Consider the following 21314-nt stretch of genomic DNA (forward strand, 5'->3'; position numbering starts at 1 on the left):
GTCCCACTGGAACGAGGCCCTCCGGCTCTTCGCCATCAGCGGCGCTTCCTCCAGCCTTCACCCAAAGCCCCACACCAGGAGGTTGAAGCAGACCCCAAGTTGGAATTTCTGCCCCCCTCTGACCCGCACAAAAAGACCCTGAAGGGGAAGACTCTCTGCAACAACGCAAACGTTCATTGCACGTATCTGACCCAGGGGCTGTAGTTTGAGAGCCCCCGATTGAGTGCAATATAAAAAATTCAAATATTTTTTCTGCAGACCACCAAAATTTTCTCGCAGACCATCAGTTGGTGACCGCTGATCTGGAGGACTGAGAATCTTCCCAGACATTAATGAAGTGGTGATCCTCAGCTAGTAGATGAGCATGTGTGCACACACCCAGTGAAAAGCAGTCCTCACCACCCACACCATGTGCGCCTCAGTTAATTCAAGGAGCCAAGAGAGTTTAAACTCGATCCTCAGTTTGCTAAGGCTTGGCATAATGTTCCTTTCATGCAATTCACACCTGTACGCTCACACCTTTCTCTCTCCCCCCCCCCACACCCACAAGGCCCCACATGCTGAGTTATAGTTTTTGCCAGAGCTGAAATGCTTTGCTTTCCACCTGTTACAAAATGCTTGATTCAAAATGCTCTTTTGTTTCAAATCTATCCCTTGGGGTGTTTCATTCCCCTTGACTATATCCATAGATATATATGAGCATTTCTGCATGTGTGCGCTAAGGATAAAAACCTCACCCTCCAAGATCGGTTTATGTGCGACGTGCGTTGGAAGTGAAGACTGCCCATCGCAATCTCCGTTTTTTTTCTTCTTATCCTTTGAAAACTAGAACGTCTTCTTCCTTTCTTTTCTCTCTCTCTCTCTCTCTCTCTATTTTTACTCCCCCTTTTTTTTAAAGCCCTGGAAAAAAAAAAACTGTAATATGAAATTGACCGGAAAAGAGGCTTCTGTTTGTGACATGAGGCTAAATCTAACCAGATCCATTGGTGAATTGTAACAGATGGTGGGGCTGTAAGACAGAAGGCTGCCTCTAATCACAGGGAAAATGACCGGCTTGCCTCAACATGTTTTATAGATTCCAGCAAACTTTACGCCCTAATCCATTTTTAGAACAAAAAACATCTGGGCTATAAATCCTCTAATCTGCCAAAACATGCTATTAAATCCCATGATTTGTTGAAAAACACCAAGATTAAAGAAAGGAAATATAAAATGGCTAACTGCCGTGTTAGGGAAGTGTTATTAATACTCTTTTTTCTTTTGTCTCAATTATGAATGTTCTGTTCCTAAAGAGCCTTGTCTAATCATGTCAGATTACACATCCTGGTTGTATTGCTCGGGCCTTCTATCTGATCCGCCGCTTGCCAAAGAATGCGCAACACGGACTCCTCGCACACCGCTCTGAAACCTGGCAGGGAGGAGAGAGAGAGGGGAACCGGTGTCAGATTGGTTCAGACTAACCCCGCTAGAATCTTTGGAGCGCTGCCACCATGTGTGCAGGAGTGGTGTGTTTTTTTTTTTTTTAATCTTCCCCCTAAAATGCTTTTTAAAAAAATCGTTTTGGAAGGCAAGAGAGCTGGCAGTTCTAGCTTGCTTTAGAAACAGAAACTGAGGATTGGGAGAACTTTCCAATTTTGTGCAGGAAAAGGAAGCCGTTTGCAGATCCTTTTACGCCTTAAGGAGAATGAGATGTAAGATCATCATTTGGCCTGGGATCTGCAGATAAAGCAGGCAATCCTACTCCTCTTTGCAGGCTTACCCTTCTTTTGACAACAATGCAAAATTAAACCTTTGGATTGCAATGCGCCAGTTTAGCCTGTTCCCAGAAAAGCTAGTTTTCTGTTCTACTTAGACGCCATGTGCGAATAGGCAGCAATATAAATTTCCTAAAATAAATAAAAATGAAAAAAAAAAATAGACCAAGGATGAGCAGATTAATATAGGTCTACTCTCTTCATTGATTCCCAGGGACTGAACAATCTCACATGAAAAAAGTGTACTTATTTTATTTATTTATTATGTATTAGATTTTTAGGCCAAGGTAAAAGTTCCCCTTGCACATATGTGCTATTCCCCTTGTATTCCCCTTGTATATGTGTGTGTGTGTGTGTGTGTATGTATATTCTCCTTCCCATTCTCCCCACAACAACAACCCTGTGGTGTGAGCCAGGCTGAGAGTCAGTGACTGGCCCAACATCATCCAGGTAACTTTGATGCCTAAAGTGGGACTAGAACTCACTGTCTACTGGTCATCCATTCAGACCCCATCTTCTAATTGATGAGTTGTCTACCCACAATCAATTTAATAATAGTTGAGGGAAAGCAGAGACATACAGTCAGTTTTCTCATCAGCATCAGATGTTCTGGTTGCATTCACAGAAAGCTTCACTTAGTGATGGCAGTAACCCATTTTCTGCATTGATAGAACGAACACAGACACACACAGAAACACACACGCACAACTATGCAAAAAGAGAAACACAAATATGACTAACCACTGTTGATCAAACTTTGCATGTCATGCACAGGGGTGGGATTGGAAAATTTTAGCAACTGGTTCTCTGCCTGGTTGCTGGGTGTGGGTGGGTGTGGCTTACTCAGCCTCCTGCACTAAGGTGGGGGAGTGTTTTTGCCCTCTCCAGGCTCTTGAGGCTTTTTCAAGCCTCCGGGAGGGCAAAAACAGCCTTTCCTGGGCTCCGGAGGCCCTCCGGAGCCCGTTGACAGACTTCTGGAATTTCCAGGAGGCCCGTTTCTGGCCCTCCCCAGGCTCCAGAGGCATTCCTCAATCCTCCAGGAGGGTGAAAACGGCCTCCACCGGGCTCCGGAGATCCTCTGGAGGGTGGGAAGGGCCCTATTTCCGGACTTCCAAAAGCCCCATTTTTCGCCATCCCAGAGCCTCTGTGCGGGCCCTGTTACCTGGCATCCAAACCGGGCCGCGTGGAGACTCCTGGGAGGGGCGGAGCGGAGTAGGCATGGCCAGCCAGTCCTATCAACTACTGTTTCGGCGAACCAGTTGCAAAATTAGCATAAGTGACTTATGACCATTTTTCATACTTATAACCGTTGCGGTATCCCCCTGGTGATGTGAGCAAAATCTGAAGGTTTGGCAACTGCTTCGTATTTATGATATTTATATGATATTTTTTATTTTTTATTATTATTTATTTATTTATTTATTTATTATTTATTTATTTATTTATTAGTTTTGTATGCCGCCCACTCTCGGAAGACTCCGGGCGGCTTACAATAAAAAAGGGAGGGGAAATATAAAAACAGTAAACAAAAAGTTTAAAATTGCAACAACATCCACAACTTGGAATGGGGCTGGACAATTCAACAGCCCCAGGCCTGCTGGAACAGCCAGGTCTTCGTTGCTTTACGGAAGGCTGGAAGGGTAGTGAGGGTACGGATCTCAACGGGGAGATCGTTCCAGAGGGCCGGAGCAGCTACAGAGAAAGCCCTCCCCCAGGGGGTCACCAGTCGACACTGACCGGCCGATGGAATCCGGAGGAGGCCTAGTCTGTGCGATCTAATCGGTCTGTGGGAGGTAATTGGCAGGAGGCGGTCTCTCAGGTATTTATGATGGTCGCGGTGTCCCCGGGTCATGGGATCACCTTTTGTGATCTTCTGACAAGGGAAGTCAATGGGAGAAACCAGATTCACTTAACAACGATGTTGCTAACTGAACAACTGCAGTGATTCACTCAACAACTGTGGCAAAAAAGGTCGTAAAATGGAGCAAAATCCCCTTAACAACTTTCTGTTCTTGCTCAGGAACAGAAAGTTTGAGCTCAATAATGGTCGTAAGTCTAGGACTGTGTTGTGGCTTGCCAGCAGCCAGCAAAGCTGGCAGCAGAGTCGGACAGTGAGGACGTTAGGGAGGAACATGGGCCAGTCCTGGAGTCTGGGGAAGGCTCTGATGAGGGCTCTGTGTTGGAGGCAGAGAGGGGGCCAGAGCCGTATGCCAGTTATCAGCTGCCTTCAGAGTCAGACATCAGTGAGGCAGACGAACAGCTGGAGCCTGTTCCCTGTGTGCACATGCGCACAGTTGCCAGACGAAGCGAACAGCTAAAGAACAGGGGTCGACTTGGGAGTAAGGCCACAGGTGGAAGATGAACGGCCCCTCCCAGAGGGAATAAAAGAGGAACAAAAGGGGAGTAGAGTCTGCAAGAGACAATTAGTTCAATGAATTGGCTCGTGACTCTCCGAGACTCCTTGCCAAGTTTTACAGTTACCGGCACATCAGCCAGATAAGGTCTATGACTATAAATCATCCTTTGAAAGACTTTGCGGGATGTTGATGAGCAGAATTAATAAAAGGGTTTTTTGTCGGGACACGGAGTTTGCTTCATGCTCTTAGGAAGCCTAGGTCAGAACAGACTACCTGTATCTACAAGTAGCTAGTATTGGTCAAGAGCAGCGGGCAAAGAATCTGACTTCTATCATCAGCTGTTAACCTTAATCCCAAAGTAGCTACCAGTAAGGAGGAAGTGTCAGTATGGACGGAGAGGAAGTGTGCAGGCTCCGTTATCCTAGGCAGCACACACCATGATCCATTCTATCACCCCAAAAAGTCCTTTTCTATATCTGTCTTATAAAGATATATGGTGATGAAGTCTATGTCATTAACAATAACTTAAGTATGTTATCTTTTGGGCCACAGTTTCCCCGCGGTTTATTAATGGTATAACACATTAATTCTCCTTGCAAGAGTGACCTTTACAACTCCAGTCATCCTCACAGCTTTTACCCAATTACATTATCACTCATTACAGGTACAGCCTTTTCAAAATCTGCATTTTGGGGAAAGGGGAGGATGAAAATGGCAAGGATTCCAAATGTCGGCTGGGGGATGGGGGGGGAGGGGGTCGGGAACAGTCCAGGAAGTTGGAAAGGAGAAAATGGTATCCAGAAAATTACGAAGCTGCTTAGAGCGCTGTGGGTGTGGAAGATCCAGGTGGGCCTTGCCATTCATTCGTGGAAGCCAGGGGAATCAGGAGCTAGTGGCCTTGATGACAGTGAGGCTTTCCTTTGGGGGCCATTTTGTGGGAGACTAGAGGTCTACCTTGAGTAGATGGTTGGTCACTGTTGGAACTAGATTCTTCATCTACATGGGCCAGGGGCAGTGATAGGATTCAATTTTTTTTTACTACCGGTTCTGTGGGCATGGCTTGGTGGGTGTGATGTGGCTCGGTGGGCGTGGCAGGGGAAGGATACTGCAAAACCCCCATTCCCTCCCCACCCCACTAATCTGCTTTCCAGCTCCATTCTCCTGTGCAGGGCAACTAAAGAAGACCCAGCAGATCAACTGGGACTCAGGAGGCAGCAAATAGATAGGGCGGGGCCAGCCAAAGGTGGTATTTGCTGGTTCTCCGAACTACTCAAAATTTCCACTACCAGTTTGCCAGAACTGGTCAGAACCGGCTGAATATCACCTCTGGTCAGGGAGTAAGACTGGCTTATGTTCTTATCCTTTAGAGCAAGAGTGTCAAATTCAATTTCATTGAGGGCCACATCAGGATTGTGCCATAAGTGGGGGAGTGCAGGCGTGCCGCACCCTTAATGCAATACGCTCCCCCCAATTTTTTGCCCGCTTATTTTGCCCTCCCCAGGCTCCAGAGGCTTTATAGCAGCCTGGGGAGGGCAAAAACAGCCTCCCCTGCCCCCCCCCCAGAGGCCATCCGGAGAGCAAAAAACTGCCCCTATGGGCAAACCGGAAGTTCGGGAACAGACTTCCAGTTTGCTCGTAGGGCCGTTTTTAGGCCTCTGGAGCCTTCAGGGAAACCAATATGGGAGGGAAGGCGAGGCAGCTTAAGAGGCCCAGAGGTATGAATGGCTGACTTCAAGCAAAATAGATCTTCTTACCTATTGTGTTGACTCTGGATGATGGACTAGCTAACGTTGCTGGCACCGAAGATTTCAATGAGCTGCACCCGCTGTTTATTCTCAATGATGGCATGTGAGGAGAAGTAGGTGACGAGGGAGACTTGCTGTCGTTGGTCTTGGGTTTTGCTGAGAGATTCAACGGCTGGGCCACGTCGTCCTAAAATGGAAATAAGAAGACCATGCCATAAGTTGCACTGTACGGTTGTTGATACGGCCACCACTAATGGCGGCTCCGATGAACTCGGATGTTAGACGTAATTCCACTCTCTATGTTCATGAGATTCTTTTGTCCTTCTAAATCAGGGGTCTCCAACCTTGGCAGCTTTACAACTTGTGGACTTCAACTCCCAGAATTTCTCAGCCAGAGCATCAGATGTGGATTGCTCCCGGTTTGGACCGGATTGGGCGAACCAGTAGTAGCGGCGGTGGGAGGCTCCACCCACCTGCATGCACAGAAGCGTTGCGTGCACATGAGCAAACTGATAGTTAAAAAAAATGGAAACCTACCACTGCAGTACATCCTCGAGCAATTTCAACCAAACTTGGTACACAGATGACTTACTCTCTGGAAACAAATACTGTGAGGGTAAGACACCCTTAGCACCCCTCGTTGTATGTGTTCTGTTAAGATACAGTCTGTTGTGCCTTAAAATGGCTTCTGCCATACTACCGTAAAATGGCTTCTAGTGTACAGCGCAGTGGAGTTGCCATGGTAACGGCTTCACAGTACTCCACAAGGGGACTCTGGTAAGGGGGAAAATCCAAAATCCAAATTCCCCTCTGGTAAGGGGGAAAATCCAAGATTAGAAATTATGTTTGGTCCAGACATTTTCAACAAGGCTTTGATTATTTTCGAGCACAAATGTACGGCTTTTGAGTGCACAGGGAAAACATTTGCAAATTATTTAATTGTCGCTGAAATCAGGGCTTTTCCTGTCTAATACAGGATTAGGATAAATAAATACCCAGGCAACGCTGGGTTATCAGCTGGTAAAATATAAAAATAACAATTAAAAAAACCCAATAAATAAATTAAAACGTAAACAAAAAACCCAATGAAACTCAAAAGGATGGGCTTGATGGATCCCAAGCTCTTTTTCCCCCCGCCGTCAGTTTTCTAGGTTTTTATGAAAAGGGTTTGGGAAGATGAGTGGTTGAGGTACCCCTTTGGGAGCGTCGTCAACTGTTGCTCTTCACCCATCTTTGCTACAGAGGGAGAGAGATCCCAATTAATTAATTTATAAATAAAGCAGTGTCTACCCTGTGCTTTTACAAGGTCCCAGCTTTTGTTTATTTATTTGTGGCGATATAACCTCAGAGCCAAGCATGCCTCGTGCGCTTGTCAAAATAAAGGAGCATAATATAAGCCAGCACCAATCTTGATTATTAGGGTGAGAAGATGCTGAATGCACATTAAAGTTAGTGTTGCCATATTAGCGGAGATTCTGTGTTTTGCAGTTTGCTCCGTTGCATATATCAAAAGCTAATGATCTCAGCTGTGAAGAAGGTCCATCACAAACTATAGGCGGAGTGGGGGTGCGGGTGGGGGGGGGTATGACACACAATTACTGCAAATTACATTAGTGCTGCATTGTTATAAATAATTAGGTAGATGCTACTTTCTTCCCCTCTCCCCTACAAAAGAAAGACGCTGTTTTGAAAGACTATCATGTTAGTCTTTTAGGCTTTGTCTGAGTTTGGTGTCAGTCCTGGAAGCCATCTTTTACATCGGGCCTTCGGGCAGTGGTGAAATCTAAAAAGGTTTGCTACTGGTTCTGTGGGCGTGGCTTGGTGGGGAGGTCATGTGACTGGGTGGGCGTGGCCAACTTTTTCCCCACTTTTAAAACCATTTTTAGGCAGATAGGCAGGAAAAAAACGCTTTAAAAAGCGGAGAAAAAGCTTCCAATGATCAGCTGTGAGCCGCGAGATGCTCGGAAGCTTTTTTTTTTTTTTTTTTTACTACCGGTTCTCAGAACCAAGGAGAATCGCCCCTACCGGTTCAGCCGAACCGGGCCGAACCGGGAGGATTTCACCCCTGCCTTCAGGCCTGCCATATTTTCTGTTGTGGGAAAATGAGAGGGGGGGAATATATGGAGTACGGGTGAGATATAGTCAAAATAACATTCTTTTCTCGGAGAGTCAAGGACACCTTGTCCGGCAGCTGCAACGGTGTGACTGGGAGGCATCTCCAGTCAGATGGACAGTGCCTGAGAAAACACGGACTCAAAGACAATCATCATTAGCACTGATGAAGTTACCTAGTTGGGTAATGAAACATCTTCAAGAAAACAATCAAGGCCAGAGAGCACCATGGACACCCCTCCCCATTTCAATCCTGAGCTACAAATATTCTCCTTTATGGGTATCACAGAGAATCATCTAGTCACACTGGCATAAGTAGTATATTGTGGGGAATGTGAAGCTTTTTTTTTTTTAAATTTCCAAATGTCTTTACGTTTAAAAAAAAAAAAATCCAAGGAGAGTTGTCAGTATGAAATAAGCAACAATATCAATCGTTCGCAATTAGAGAAAAACTTAAGAAAGGTTGAGCTGTTGACATCTTTGGCCTTTGCTTAAAATACACAAGGGGTTTTTCATGAACCATTCATCAGAAGAAAAGTTCCCATATATAATACCTGAGATAAAGAAAGACCACTTGATGGATGGAAGAAATAGAATGAAATAAAAGACAACTCAATAACCCTAAATTTAGTTTTGTAAACTGAGTTCCTCTTTTCCCCCACTTAATATTTGAGGTCAATTTCTCCAAAGGGTACATATTCTACTTTCAAGACTTTCCACTTTCTTTCTTTCTTTTTTTTTAAAAGTTGTTTTTTAATTAAACACACGATAAAATATCGGACACAGTGTAACTATCCTGGCAATGTCTTTGCCATACATACAAAAATAGAAAACTAAATATCATAACCACCTTGCTTATTTACAATTGGTCTATTCAGTACTTACAAATATAAAGTCATCTTACTTCCAACCATGTTACTTTGATCTTGTCTTATACATTTTCCCTCTGTTATAATTACATACATAATTCTAGTTTTCCATTCTATAGATCCTAGTCATTATTTATTTTGAGTCCCTCTTTTTTTTTTGTTCCAACCATCGGTAAAATGTATCCCATTATCTTCTAATATTCTGTTTCCTCTTTATTCTTCAATCTCCACGTCAAATACCCCCTTGTTATATTTATCATTTATAGTTCCCAAAAGAAATAGTTCCGGCTTAAATTCTATTTCCTCTTCGGTTAGCTCTATCAGCCACATTTGAATTTTCTGCCAATATTCTAGACTTGCTACTTTTCATAACTTCAGGCACTCCTTGACTTACAACAATTCATTTAGTGACTGTTCGAAGTTACAGCCTTTTGTAATTGCCACAACGTAAATCTAACCTTAATACTGAATCAACTCGGCTATAACTCTCATAGAAAAAGGAGGATGTTTTTCTTAAAAAAAATAAAAAAAGTTAAATATGACATTAAAGAACCTTCCTGAGACACAGTTGGGGCTTCATAATAATAGCCAGCATAATAAAGGAGGAGAAACAGGAAATCTTTTTTCTCTTCTTTCAGCCCGGCAAGCACTAAAGTGGCATTCCAGAAATGGAATTCCTTGGGAGTGATTATGAGAGCAGTCCTATTGCTTTCAATGAGCTCTTAATGTCCCTCTAATGGAGCTCCAGTGGTTTTGAGCACTGAATGGAATGAGTCATCCTGTGCAATTACATTTTTTTTTTGTAAATCCGCATTGGCCTATGATAACATAGGCAAGGTGGCCTTAATCACCTGTTGATTCCTACACGTTTCTTTTATGAGGAACAGCCAAGGGAAACTAAGGGCAGACAAGCATACATCATGTGAACATCCTTGGAATATATATATATATATTCCAATATTACAACACACCCAACCAACCCGCTTACAGCAACAAAGCCAGCACTCCACACACACACACCAATATTTATAGAAAGATGGTAGCTCCGATCACGCTTTGCTCGCAGAAGCACGAAGCCGAAGGCACCAGTCTGAAGATGGCGAGTGGGACCTTGTTGAAACATTGCCAAAATACTCTCAATCTTACATGGGAAAAGACCCGAATATGCCAAGACCTGCATACCTATACCTGTGAAAATCTATGAAAACACACACACACAAACACATGTGTGTGTATGTGTGCGCATGTGTGTGTGTATTCAGGGAGGCCTGATATGTATGTATGTATGTATGTATGTATGTATGTATGTATGTATGTATGTATGTATGTATTAACTGTTATGTCGAAGCACCTGGTATGCCCAAATATGGAAGGGAGCAAACTGCTTCCCTTTTGCCTTTAGCTCCACCCTAGGAGTCTTCCCGGCAGAAAACCATTTTTTGTGTTGCATTTCTGCTGATAAATAAATAAAGGGAGACTAGTATAGATCTGTTCCAAACTATTTAACTCTCATCAGCTAGCCATACCCTTACTGGGATCCGAACCTGGGCTGTTTTTACATGTTAGGCAGTTGTATTAGCCTCTAAGCCACAAGCTCTCCTCCCTTATCAGCTGAGCCAAGGAAATGATGAAGTGTTACGTCAAAGCACCTGGTATGCCCAAATATGGGAGGGAGCATACTGCTTCCCTTTTGCCTTTCAGCTCCACCCTAGGAGCCTTCCAGGTAGAAAACCATTTTTGTATTGCACTTGTGCTAGTATGGCTAATATGTGAAAAACAGCCCAGGTTCGAATCCCAGTAAGGTTATGGCTAGCTGATGAGAGCTAAATAGCTTGAAATAGATCTATACTAGTCTCCCTTTATTTATTTATCAGCAGAAATGCTGTATGTATGTATGTATGTATGTATGTATGTATGTATGTATTCAGGGAGGCCTGCTAGGCCCAAAACTGGGCACCGAAGGGTGTGTGTGCCCCATGTCTATGTGCAGGAGGGGCGGGGCGCACATGGGGGTAGGTTGCACATGCTTTGTATTATGGGTGTGGGTACACACGCACATGCTTTTGGCATGTGAGGATAAAAAGGTTAGCCATCACTGGCTTAAGCCTGTAACAAGAATCTAGTCAACTAAAGTTCAATACTAAATTGGCACCAGATAAGTGTCAAAAGAATTCAATCGGGGGTTGGTCTTGGACCATTTGTGGCAACGTATTAATTCTAAGCTGATGGTGCACTTAACCCTCCCGCCCCCCAAAGCTTTAGCTGTTCTCTTTCATTGGTTGGAAACTCCTTGTTTGTTTTTAAGTGTCTGTACAATGATACTTTCTTTTTCACTGCTCACCCAGTGGATTTCAACTGCTATTTTATATAACCATCTCCTGAATCGTTGCCAGTCTAACAACAGATCATTATATGAAGCAAAGCTAATCCTCTCCAGTTTTATTAAGTTTGGGAAAAAGGGGGAATGAAAACCTACCTCTTCTTTCAGAATCTCCTTCATAAATCTTCCGAGGGCTTTTAGAAAAAGAATTCGGCACGTTCACGCATGAGCCTGTTGTCTGTACACACACAGAACAGGAGAGTGTTCAATGGACTTTTATTGCCTACTTTTCAATTCATTGAATCTTGCCCACGGCACTTGAATCAGCAGAAGGACGATTTATAAATGTTAAATACAAACACACCTCATTATAGCTGGTTGTTTCATAACGTGTACATGAAGACACCTCCCCAGATATTAGTTTTCATATGTGAGAGAAATGTGTTTCGATTATTCCTCTAAAGCACTGAAGCCAAGAATCATTGATCTTTGTAGTCCTGTTAGTTTTTACTCATTTTAGGGAGACCTGTTCCATTCACACTATTATTCAGTTCACACATTCATACAAATTACTTTATTCATACATCGGTATCCAATGTGATGACAAGACTCTAGAAAGAGTGCAGAGAAGAACAAGAAAGATTATTAGGGGACGGGAGGCTAAAACATATGAAGAACGGTTGCGGGAACTGGGTATGTCTAGTCTAATGAAAAGAAGGACTAGGGGTGACATGATAACAGTCTTCCAATATCTCAGGGGTTGCCACAAAGAAGAGGGAGTTAAGCTATTCTCCAAAGTACCTGAGGGCAGAACAAGAAGCAATGGGTGGAAACTAATCAAGGAGAGAAGCAACTTAGATCTGAGGAGAAATTTCCCGACAGCTAGATCAATTAATTAGTGGAACAACTTGCCTCCAAAAGTTGTGAATGAGTCAACACTGGAAGTTTTTAAAAAGGTGTTGGATAACCATCTGTCTGAAGTGGTGCAGGGTTTCCTGACTAAGCAGCGGGTTGGACTAGAAGACCTTCAAGGTCCCTTCCAACTCTGTTATTCAAAAATCTGCATTTCAGGGTCTGCATTTACATAAAAGGCTGTACCCTAAAATGGAGTGAATGAAACCGTTTTGCTGCAGTCAAATGCTAGGCTTCCTCTTATGTCCTAATACAGGCCTGTCAATCTGGCTGTCAACTCTGAAGTGAACCTGGCTGAAGCCATTTTGTGCTGCCTCATAGTTGCCATGAAGTCTGGGAGGGGGAAGGGAGGGGGGAGTAGATAGCCTGGCTAGCAGTCAAAGCAAAAGGTTTTCCTTTGGGAACCAAGGTCATCGTAACAGGTGGCTGCTGAAGGAGGAGAGGAGCATGCTAGCTATATTCATTGGACAATGTGACCGGTGACCAGTGGTGGGATTCAAATTCTTGCACTACCGATTCTGTGGGCATGGCTTGGTGGGCGTGGCTTGACTTGGTGACTGTAGCAGGGGAAGCATACTGTAAAATCCCCATTCCCTCCTGATCAGCTGGGACTTGGGAGGCAGAGAATAGATGAGGGCAGGGCCAGTCAGAGGTGGTATTTACCGGTTCTCTGAATTACTCAAAATTTCCACTACTGGTTCTCCAGAACTGGTCAGAACCTGTTGAATGTCACCTCTGTTGGTGACACCTGGGAGGATTTTTACACTTTTAATTAGATGAAAACTGCAGAAACTTTTAGAGTTGGTTTTCACCCGCTGTACCGATGTGTTGTATCCAATAAACATGTTCTTTGAGGAATCTACCCGCCTAGGAGTACTGCTTTCAATGGGTGCGTTACTTGGAATGCTGACACTGGCAACTCATGGGCCTGATGCGTCACATGCAGGCCATGCCCACCTTGGCTCCGCAAAGGCAAAAAACGTTGCGATACGTCATGTGACACGTTCCTCTTCTTCCTCATCAACCACCTCCAGACCTGGGGGCTGTTGACTCTCCATCTGAAGGCTGATGGACGGCCCAGGCTCCATCTCTGTCTCTGTCTCTCTGCCGGCTCCATTCCCTCTTTCCCATGGAGCTCTTAGGTTGCCTTGATGCTGACCCTGACTCCCACACCACCACCACCACCACCACCTCCTCCTCCTCCTCCTCCTCCTCCTCCTCCTCCTCCTCCTCCTCCTCCTCCTCCTCCTCCTCCTCCTCCTCCTCCTCCTCCTCCTCCTCCTCTGATTCAGCTGCAGGAGGGGCCGGTGGCCTACAGGTCACAACACTATGGAAAAAGGGCCATGGAAGGCTATCAGGGGAGATGGGGGCAATATCTTTGCCCTTCGATTGCATAAGAAGGGGGAAGGAAGGCTAGAGAATTATAGAATTTCTCTGCCTAGCGTAAGACTTTTCCTTCCTCTTTTTTTTTTGGTTTCCTTTTCCAAACCCGCCAAGAATGCTCCAATCTTAAAAGATCCTCCGATGCCAATCAAGAGTGAAACATGCGGACGTCGCCACATTCGAGGGTGCTCTCCATGGGCAGGGTTGGTCTGGGAGCTGGGCCGAAAGTCTATGGAGATCAGTGGTGGGTTTCAAAAATTGTTCGAACCTACTCTGTGGGTGTGGCCTCTTTTGTGGGAGTGGCTTGCCGCCCATGTGACCGGATGGGAGTGGCTTGCCGCCCATGTGACCGGATATGAAGATGCCAACGACACTTGTCAGAACCACCTTAAATTACCTCACACACAGCACTGGCATGCATAAGAATATGGTGTAAACTTGTTTTTTTAAAGGCATCTTTGGTTTGCGTTAAAACAACTTCAACACACGCAATGTTCTGATTGTACCACAAACGCAGTCGTCATCCTTACCTTTCACAGAGGCCCTGAGTTTTATAAATATGAGCATGATAGTGTAGAATAATCATATCCAAGGACCAGTGGTGGGTCTCAAAATTTTTTGGAACCTCTTCTGTAGGTGTGGCCTGCTTTCTGGGTCCACTGGTGGAACCTCTTCTAACCGGTTCGGTAGATTTGATGAACCGGTTCTACCGAATAGGTGCGAACTGGTAGAAACACACCTCTGATGGAGATTCTCAATTGTCCAGGTCATGGTTGTCCCAAAGATACTTTTCCGAGAGGCTTCGGTTCTTGAAGAACTGAAGCCGCTTCTGGGGTGAGAAGCAAAAGATCTTCAAGGAAAAAGAAAGAAAGCCCAATTGTCTCTTGGGGGAAAAAAAGCACCTTTGGGACGAGCTGGCTAGAAATGGCCTGGCTGAAAACCCGATCGTGGCTCGTGTATCAAAGCAGCTTTTTGCGGCCTCTGGGAACTCCTCCATCTCCATCTCCTGAAGCCAGTGCTAAATGACCTTGATGGGGAGACAGAGTCGCCCATGCCAGAGAGATCTGAGAAGCCATGGAGGGGTGGTGGGGAAAAAAATGGATAATAATATCCCCCAATGACTTTGCAAACAAAACTCCAGACTTCCCCTCTCTCCCCGTCCCGATTTCTCCTCTTTCATAGAGATCTTCATTTCTTCATGAACGCACAATAGTGTTGCCTCGGCTGGCACATCTGGGGCCAGTGACAATTGTGTCATTGTTGTCTGCTGAAGAATATCGGCCGTCCCCGGCTTATCTGCTGACTTGCTAGCTTATCCCCCAAATGCTGGACCCATAAATATTTCAATAATGGACATCCGGCGGCAACTGGCACAACGTAAATGCTTTCCCGGCGTTGCCTCCAGAGGCATCCATTGTGCCTTGGCCCCTACGCACAAACACAAAACGCACATTGGGCAAGCAGAGAGGCGTACACCTCCAAGCGCGGCTTCGCCTCTTTCCTTTGCTCTCTTCCTCTTATCCCATCAGCAGTCGTGAAATTATCAGCCACGGTAATAAGAAACGGCGAGGTAGAGACGGTTGTGAAATATGTTGTGTAAATGAATTATGTTGCAGAGATTATCCTCCTTGATGGAATAATTGTATTAAATTAAGCAAGGATGTTCATATGACGGATGGTGGAATTAGATAATTTTCCTCCACGATGTGAGGGGGGAGAGAGACAGAGAGAGAGAGAGAGAAAGACAGAGGGGGAGATAGAGAGAAGGGAAAAGAGAGAGAGAGGGAGGGGGAAGAGAGAGAGGGAGAGAGAGAGAAGGGGAAAGAGAGAGGAAGAGAGACGAAAGAGGGAGTGAGAGGGGGAGAGGGGGGAGGGAGAAAGAGAAAGGAAGGGGAAGACAGAGAGAGAGAGAGAAGGGGAAAGAGGGAGAGGGGAGAGAGAGAAAGGAAGGGGAAAGAGGGAGAGGGAGAGGGGGGAAGGAGAGAGCGAAAGGAAGGGGGGAAGAGAGAGCGAGAGAGGGAGGAAAAGAGAAAAACAGAGACACAGAGAGAAAGAGAGTCACAAGCTCTTCAGGACTCTCTGCTCATATCTCTTTCTGCCTTTTTTTCAACTGGTGCAACTGGTAAAAAGTCCCAAAAAGAGAGATGGGAGAAAAACCACAGAACATCTAAGAATCAACTGATATTAGTAAGAGATAGGAAAGGAAGTAGAAACACCACGGAGGGATTGTTAAAAGTGTTCGACTGGCATTCTTATATAGTCACTAAGGAATATATTTTATATTTTCTTCAGATTAAAACTGAAATAGAAGTTTTGGCCATGTTTCACGAAAGAGCTTTGGGATAAACTTAAGTTTCTTCTCTCTTGGTTATCATCTCTCCTCTTCTCCTAAGCCAAAAGTCTTTCCCCACTCTCAAATCCTAAGGAAAACACACACACACACACACAAAACCCCCTGAAGTTTTTGTTTTGTTTTGTTTTAAAAGTCTGTAGAGATTCATCCAGATCGTGGTTGTCCCAAGGGTGTTTTTTTCAGGAGGCAACTGGACTTTCTTGTTTTTTTCTTTTGAGGACATTTCACTTCTCATCCAAAGAAGCTTCTTCAGCTCTGACAGGATAGTGGGGAATGGAAGACAGCTGGTCATTTGCATCCTTTTAGAGCAGTAGTTCCCAAACTTGGCAACTTTAAGACTTGTGGACTTCAACTTCCAGAATTCTCCAGCCAGCAGAGCTGGCTGGAGAATTCTGAAAGTTGAAGTCCACAAGTCTTAAAGTTGCCAAGTTTGAGAACCATTGGTTTAGAGGGTCCTTGAAGCACTTGGAGGTTTCATCTATGTCCTCAGGGTCACCTGAGTTAGTCCTCCTGGTTCTTGTAGTCTGCATTTTCCCCCCCTCTGGAAATCCATTCCTATTCCCACACCACTCAAAGGGTGTCTATCCCAAATTATATAGCTACAGAAGTTTTGTTTTGTTTTGCTAAAAAGCCCATTTTGGTCCAAAGTTCTGCTCAGCTATGATGAGCAAGCTAGATTCCTGGCAGATGTTTCCAATTGAACCTCATTCAATTGGAAGTTAGCTGTTTGTTGGAATATCATCAAAAAGAAGATGCAAATTATAAGTAAAACACACCTGGTTCCTTGCTCAGTTTCTCTCTCTTACAGCATCTTCAACATTGCTGCCTTATTGTGTAGGATGCTCTTCCATCCCATTCACCAACTTTGCTTGGAGTCATCCCGGAGGCCGGGCACATCGGTTCCTAAGTGCACTGAATTGTTGGCTGTTTCACCGCCTCTTAGAAATATGACTTAATCATTCTGTTTTTGCCCAGTTCATCGTCCAACACCCATTTTTACAGCCTGCAGCTGGCCATCAGACAAACAACAAATGCTACATTTTCTCTTTTAGATCACCATCCCCTGATCTCATCTTTTGTTTCTTCGCTATGATGTCCTGGTGCCTTGGTAAAAAATATGGTGTCTGATTACAATGACCTGCGTTCCTGCCTAGAAAGCTTTAGCTTTTATGCTTCTCTCTTCCAAATGCTGTTTTGCTGAGATAGTGAGTCGGCAGGTCGCTTTCCCAATGCATTTGGCACATCAATTCCTCCGTGCTCCCTGCTCAGCACAATAAAAACAGAACGACCGAGTGAAATTTCTTTTGACTGCCACCGTTTCAGTCTGCTTGCACAGGATTGCTTTCCACTGCACTTTGGTACCAATCCATCATAGAACAGAGCTGGAAAGGGAGCCTTTGAGGTCATCCAGTCCAACCCCCTGCTCCTCCTGGTCAGTTATCCTGTAATTACCATTTCTGAGCATTCTGATAATGAGGACCTGTGAAACCACTAAGAATGGCCAACGGTGACCGATGCTGAAAACTGTAGTTCACTAACCTCTGGATGACCGTCGCTCTCCAATATGCTGTAAAGATACACCAATCAAGTTCACAAGTAAGGCAGACCAAGTCAAGAAAAAAGGCCCAGAAATGTTTTATTGTAATAAAGTAGAAGAAGACAATCTTGAAAGATTGTTAGAGTTCCCCTCTTCCCTTCTTTATAGAATAGCAGAGTTAGAAAGGACCTTAGAGGTCTTAGAGTTCAAGCAGAAGATCCTATCGCTGTCCAGTCTCTTCTTAAAAACCTCCAGTGATGAAACACCCACGACTTTTGAAGGCAAGCTGGTTTTCATTGTTAGGAAGTTTCTCCTTAGCTCCAGGTTGCTTCTCTCTTTGATTAGTTTCCATCCATTGTTTCTTGCCTTGCCTTCTGGTGCTTTGGCAAATAAGTATACTTCCCTCTTCTTCTCAAATACTGGAATACTGCTATCATGTCCCCCCTAGTCCTTCTTTTCTCTAGATTGGCCATACCCAACTTGCAATCGTTCTTCATATGTTTTAGTCTCCAGGCCTTTAATCATCTTCGTGGCACGACAAAACCGCGGTCCACTAAAGCGCGCCCGATTAAAGCGCGTCGCTGACGTCATCAGCAGCGCGACAACAGCGACCGCGGAGAAAAAAGGGCGCTTTAAAAAGTGCTTTTAAAGCAAGCCGATTCACGTTAAGGTAAGGGTTAGGTTTAGGTTTAGGGTTAGGGTTAGGGTTAGGTTAAGGGTTAGGGTTAGGGTTAGGTTAAGGGTTAGCGTTAGGTTTAGGGTTAGGTTAAGGGTTAGGTTTAGGGTTAGGTTTAGTGTTAGGTTAAGGGTTAGGTTTAGGGTTAGGTTTAGCGTTAGGTTAAGGGTTAGGTTTAGGGTTAGGTTTAGGGTTAGATTTGGGGGGGTTAGGTTTAGGTTTACACGTTAATTTTAGCTTTACCGCTCACAGCGTGTTTTCGTCGCGCTGTGATGACGTCAGGTACGCGGTTTCATCGAGCGCGCTTTAGTCGACCGCAGTTTTGTGGTGGAACCATCATCTTAGTTGCTCTTCTCTGCACACATATATATTTAAGTCCAGTATTATTATTGTTTTTTTGCTTCTGCACCTGTCTACTACATCTGATAGTATGAGCAGGGTGTCCGGCAGTGGTGGGTTTCAAAATTTTTTGGAACCTCTTCTGTAGGTGTGGCCTGCTTTCCAGGTCCACTGGTGGAACCTCTTCTAACCGGTTCGGTAGATTTGATGAACCGGTTCTACCGAACAGGTGCGAACCAGTAGGAACCCACCTCTAGTGTCCGGTGACATTTCCAACATTTAACCGATTTGTCCTTGAACATCTTTGCCAATCTGGCTGGTGGCGAATGCCATCTATAAAACATCTTATATAAATTTTCCTTGATTTTGAGGTTTTGGGTAATAATATCAAAAACGTCATCAAACAAGCACAACAAAGAATGTTCTTTCTGCGCCAACTCAGGAAGTTCAAATTGCCCAAAGAGCTGCTGAATCAGTTCTACAGAGGAATGATTGAGTCTGTCATCTGCACCTCCATAACTGTCTGGTTTGGCTCTGCAACCCAACAAGACAGACACAGACTTCAACGGAGAATTAGAATTGCAGAAAAAACAATGGCTACCAACCTGCCTTCCATTGAGGATCTGTATACTGCACGAGTCAAAAAGAGGGCCGTGAAAAATATTTACAGATCCCTCACATCCTGGAGATAAATTGTTTCAACTTCTACCCTCAAAACGACGTTATAGGGCACTACACATCAGAACAACTAGACACAAGGACAGTTTTTTTTCCTGAATGCCATCACTCTGCTAAACAAATAATTCCCTCACCACTGTCAAACTATTCACTAAGGCTCCATTACTATTACTATTAGTCTTTCCATCGTTCCTATCACCCATCTCCTCCCACTTATGACTGCAGGACTGTAACTTTGCTTCTTGTATCCTTACAATTTATATTGATATTGATTGCTTCCTGATTGCTTATTTGTAGCCTATGACTATCATTAAGTGCTGAACCTTATGATTCTTGACGAATGTATCTTGTCTTTTTATGTACACTGAGAGCAAATGCACCAAAGCTGAATTCTTTGTGTGTCCAGTCACACTTGGCCAATAAAGAATTCTATTCTATTCTATACTATTCTATACTATTCTATACTATTCTATACTATTCTATACTATTCTATACTATTCTATACTATTCTATACTATTTTATACTATTCTATACTATTCTATACTATTCTATTCTATTCTATTCTATTCTACTCTATTCCATTCCAAATGGAAAAGTTTTGGAAGCACTGTGACATGGTCTTCTTTTTTCTTACATCGCAGTGAATCCCCCCCCCCAAACGATAACGTTCATCAATGAAACCAGACTTCTTTTGATAGCACAGTTTATACATATCCTTTCCTATCCAATTCGTAGTTATTCAGGAAAAGGCTGAGAGACAGAGAAAGGGAAGGAGAACAACATGTCTGTCCCCTAACTACCGCAAACACCCTGGGAGGAAACCCAGAGAAGGACTCGCGAAGTTACCCATCCACTGAACGTCGTTGAATTTCAAATGATCGACATGAAAAAACAGAGAGCCCACTGATCAAAGTCGGTCACCTCTTTCCGCTGTGGAGGCTACCTATGCTGGAAGCATCCCACCACCTCGACCTCACGCCTACAAAAGGAACGCGTTTCAAAAAGAAGGCAGACCAAAGCACAGGGATATATCAAAACAAATTAGCCACAGATCCCTCGTCCTGCTGAGCATGTACAAAAGAGAAGAAAAGGACGCAGACTGGGAAAGATAACACACAGCCCTGAAGATCAGGGATATATGGTATATGTATATATAAAAGGAAGAAAGGAAGGGAGAGAATGCTACCGGTGTGTCAGAGAAAGGAGCTTTTTTTAAAAAAAGAAAAAGCAAAAGAAAGAAATCAAACAACGTGGACAATGTTCAGAGGACAGAGAGATTCCTTTTCAAAATCCACTTGGATTCCTTCTGTTCTTGTGTTTTCTCCCTCTGTTGTCTAAAAAGTTAAAGCCTACAGAAATTTAGCATGACTCCCGGTGAACACTCCAGCATGTTCAAGTTGTTGTTTTGGGGTGTTGTTTTTTTTTGCCAAAAGTGGTATGCTATTGCTTTTTTCGGGATGTTCGGGGCTCAATGATGGTCATTAATCGAGGACTACCTGTACAGTGGCACCTCGGCACTCGACTGCTTCAAAACACGTCCGTTTCGGTGTTTGACGCATTTTGAAGCAGATGTCAAGCTTCCAACTGATGAACGTAAACAAATCAGAACTCTGCGACGTGAATCCACCTGAAAGGACTTCTTTATTGAGTACATCATATCGACACAGACAAAAGGAAAACCAACTCTAAATAATTCCAACAATTTCAATATAATTAAAAGAAGAAATAGACCCATCCCCTAGGGTCACAGGTCAGAAAGTCATCTTTTACAATTGGGTCTTCAGGCCTGCCACGTTTTCTATTGTGGGAAAATGGGAGGGAAAATGGCCAATTGGGTCAATGGGCGGGCTCTCTGATTACTCCTTCCCAGACCTTATCCATTCCCCATGGAGGTGACCTTGGTTCCCACGAGAAAGTTCTTTGTTGTGTCTAACAAGGTATTCTAACTTCCTTCCCCCATTTCCCTTGGGTGTGGAAACTGAGGAACATTAAAATGGCTTCTTCGGTTCGAAGTTGATACAGAAATCTTGTTCCAGCACGCATCTTTCTCCTGGGAGTTGACACACAAGGAAGAACTTACTATCCGTTGGTTTCCTCACGATTCACCATTTCTTCCCTCAGAAATAGTGGGTCACATAATAAGTCATGTGAACTTCTCAGTCCTCATTGGGTTTCAGAATGAATTACCAACAAGGACCGAAGTACCACTGTATATACATTCTTTAAATTTAGATGAATATCTACTTTTGCCTCTGAATAACTATCTACAATACCTTCC

The 21314-nt window shown here is 44.1% G+C and overlaps 1 protein-coding gene across 6 annotated transcripts in view; it reads right to left on the reverse strand.

The window, feature by feature from the left end:
* The window catches only part of SOX5 (SRY-box transcription factor 5), an 803583-nt gene that overhangs the window by 56410 nt on the left and 725859 nt on the right, over positions 1–21314 (reverse strand). For all 6 annotated transcript variants that reach the window (XM_087722779.1, XM_087722777.1, XM_087722781.1 and 3 more), the window contains one exon: positions 5866–6043. In XM_087722779.1, the coding sequence (XP_087578905.1) occupies positions 5866–6043 (178 nt within the window). The remainder of the gene's footprint in view (positions 1–5865; positions 6044–21314) is intronic.

The sequence above is a fragment of the Thamnophis sirtalis genome, unplaced genomic scaffold, assembly GCF_051295495.1.
Source record: "Thamnophis sirtalis isolate CommonGarterSnake01/CBP01778 unplaced genomic scaffold, rThaSir2_p1.2 scaffold_9, whole genome shotgun sequence".
NCBI classification, from domain to species: Eukaryota; Metazoa; Chordata; class Lepidosauria; order Squamata; family Natricidae; genus Thamnophis; species Thamnophis sirtalis.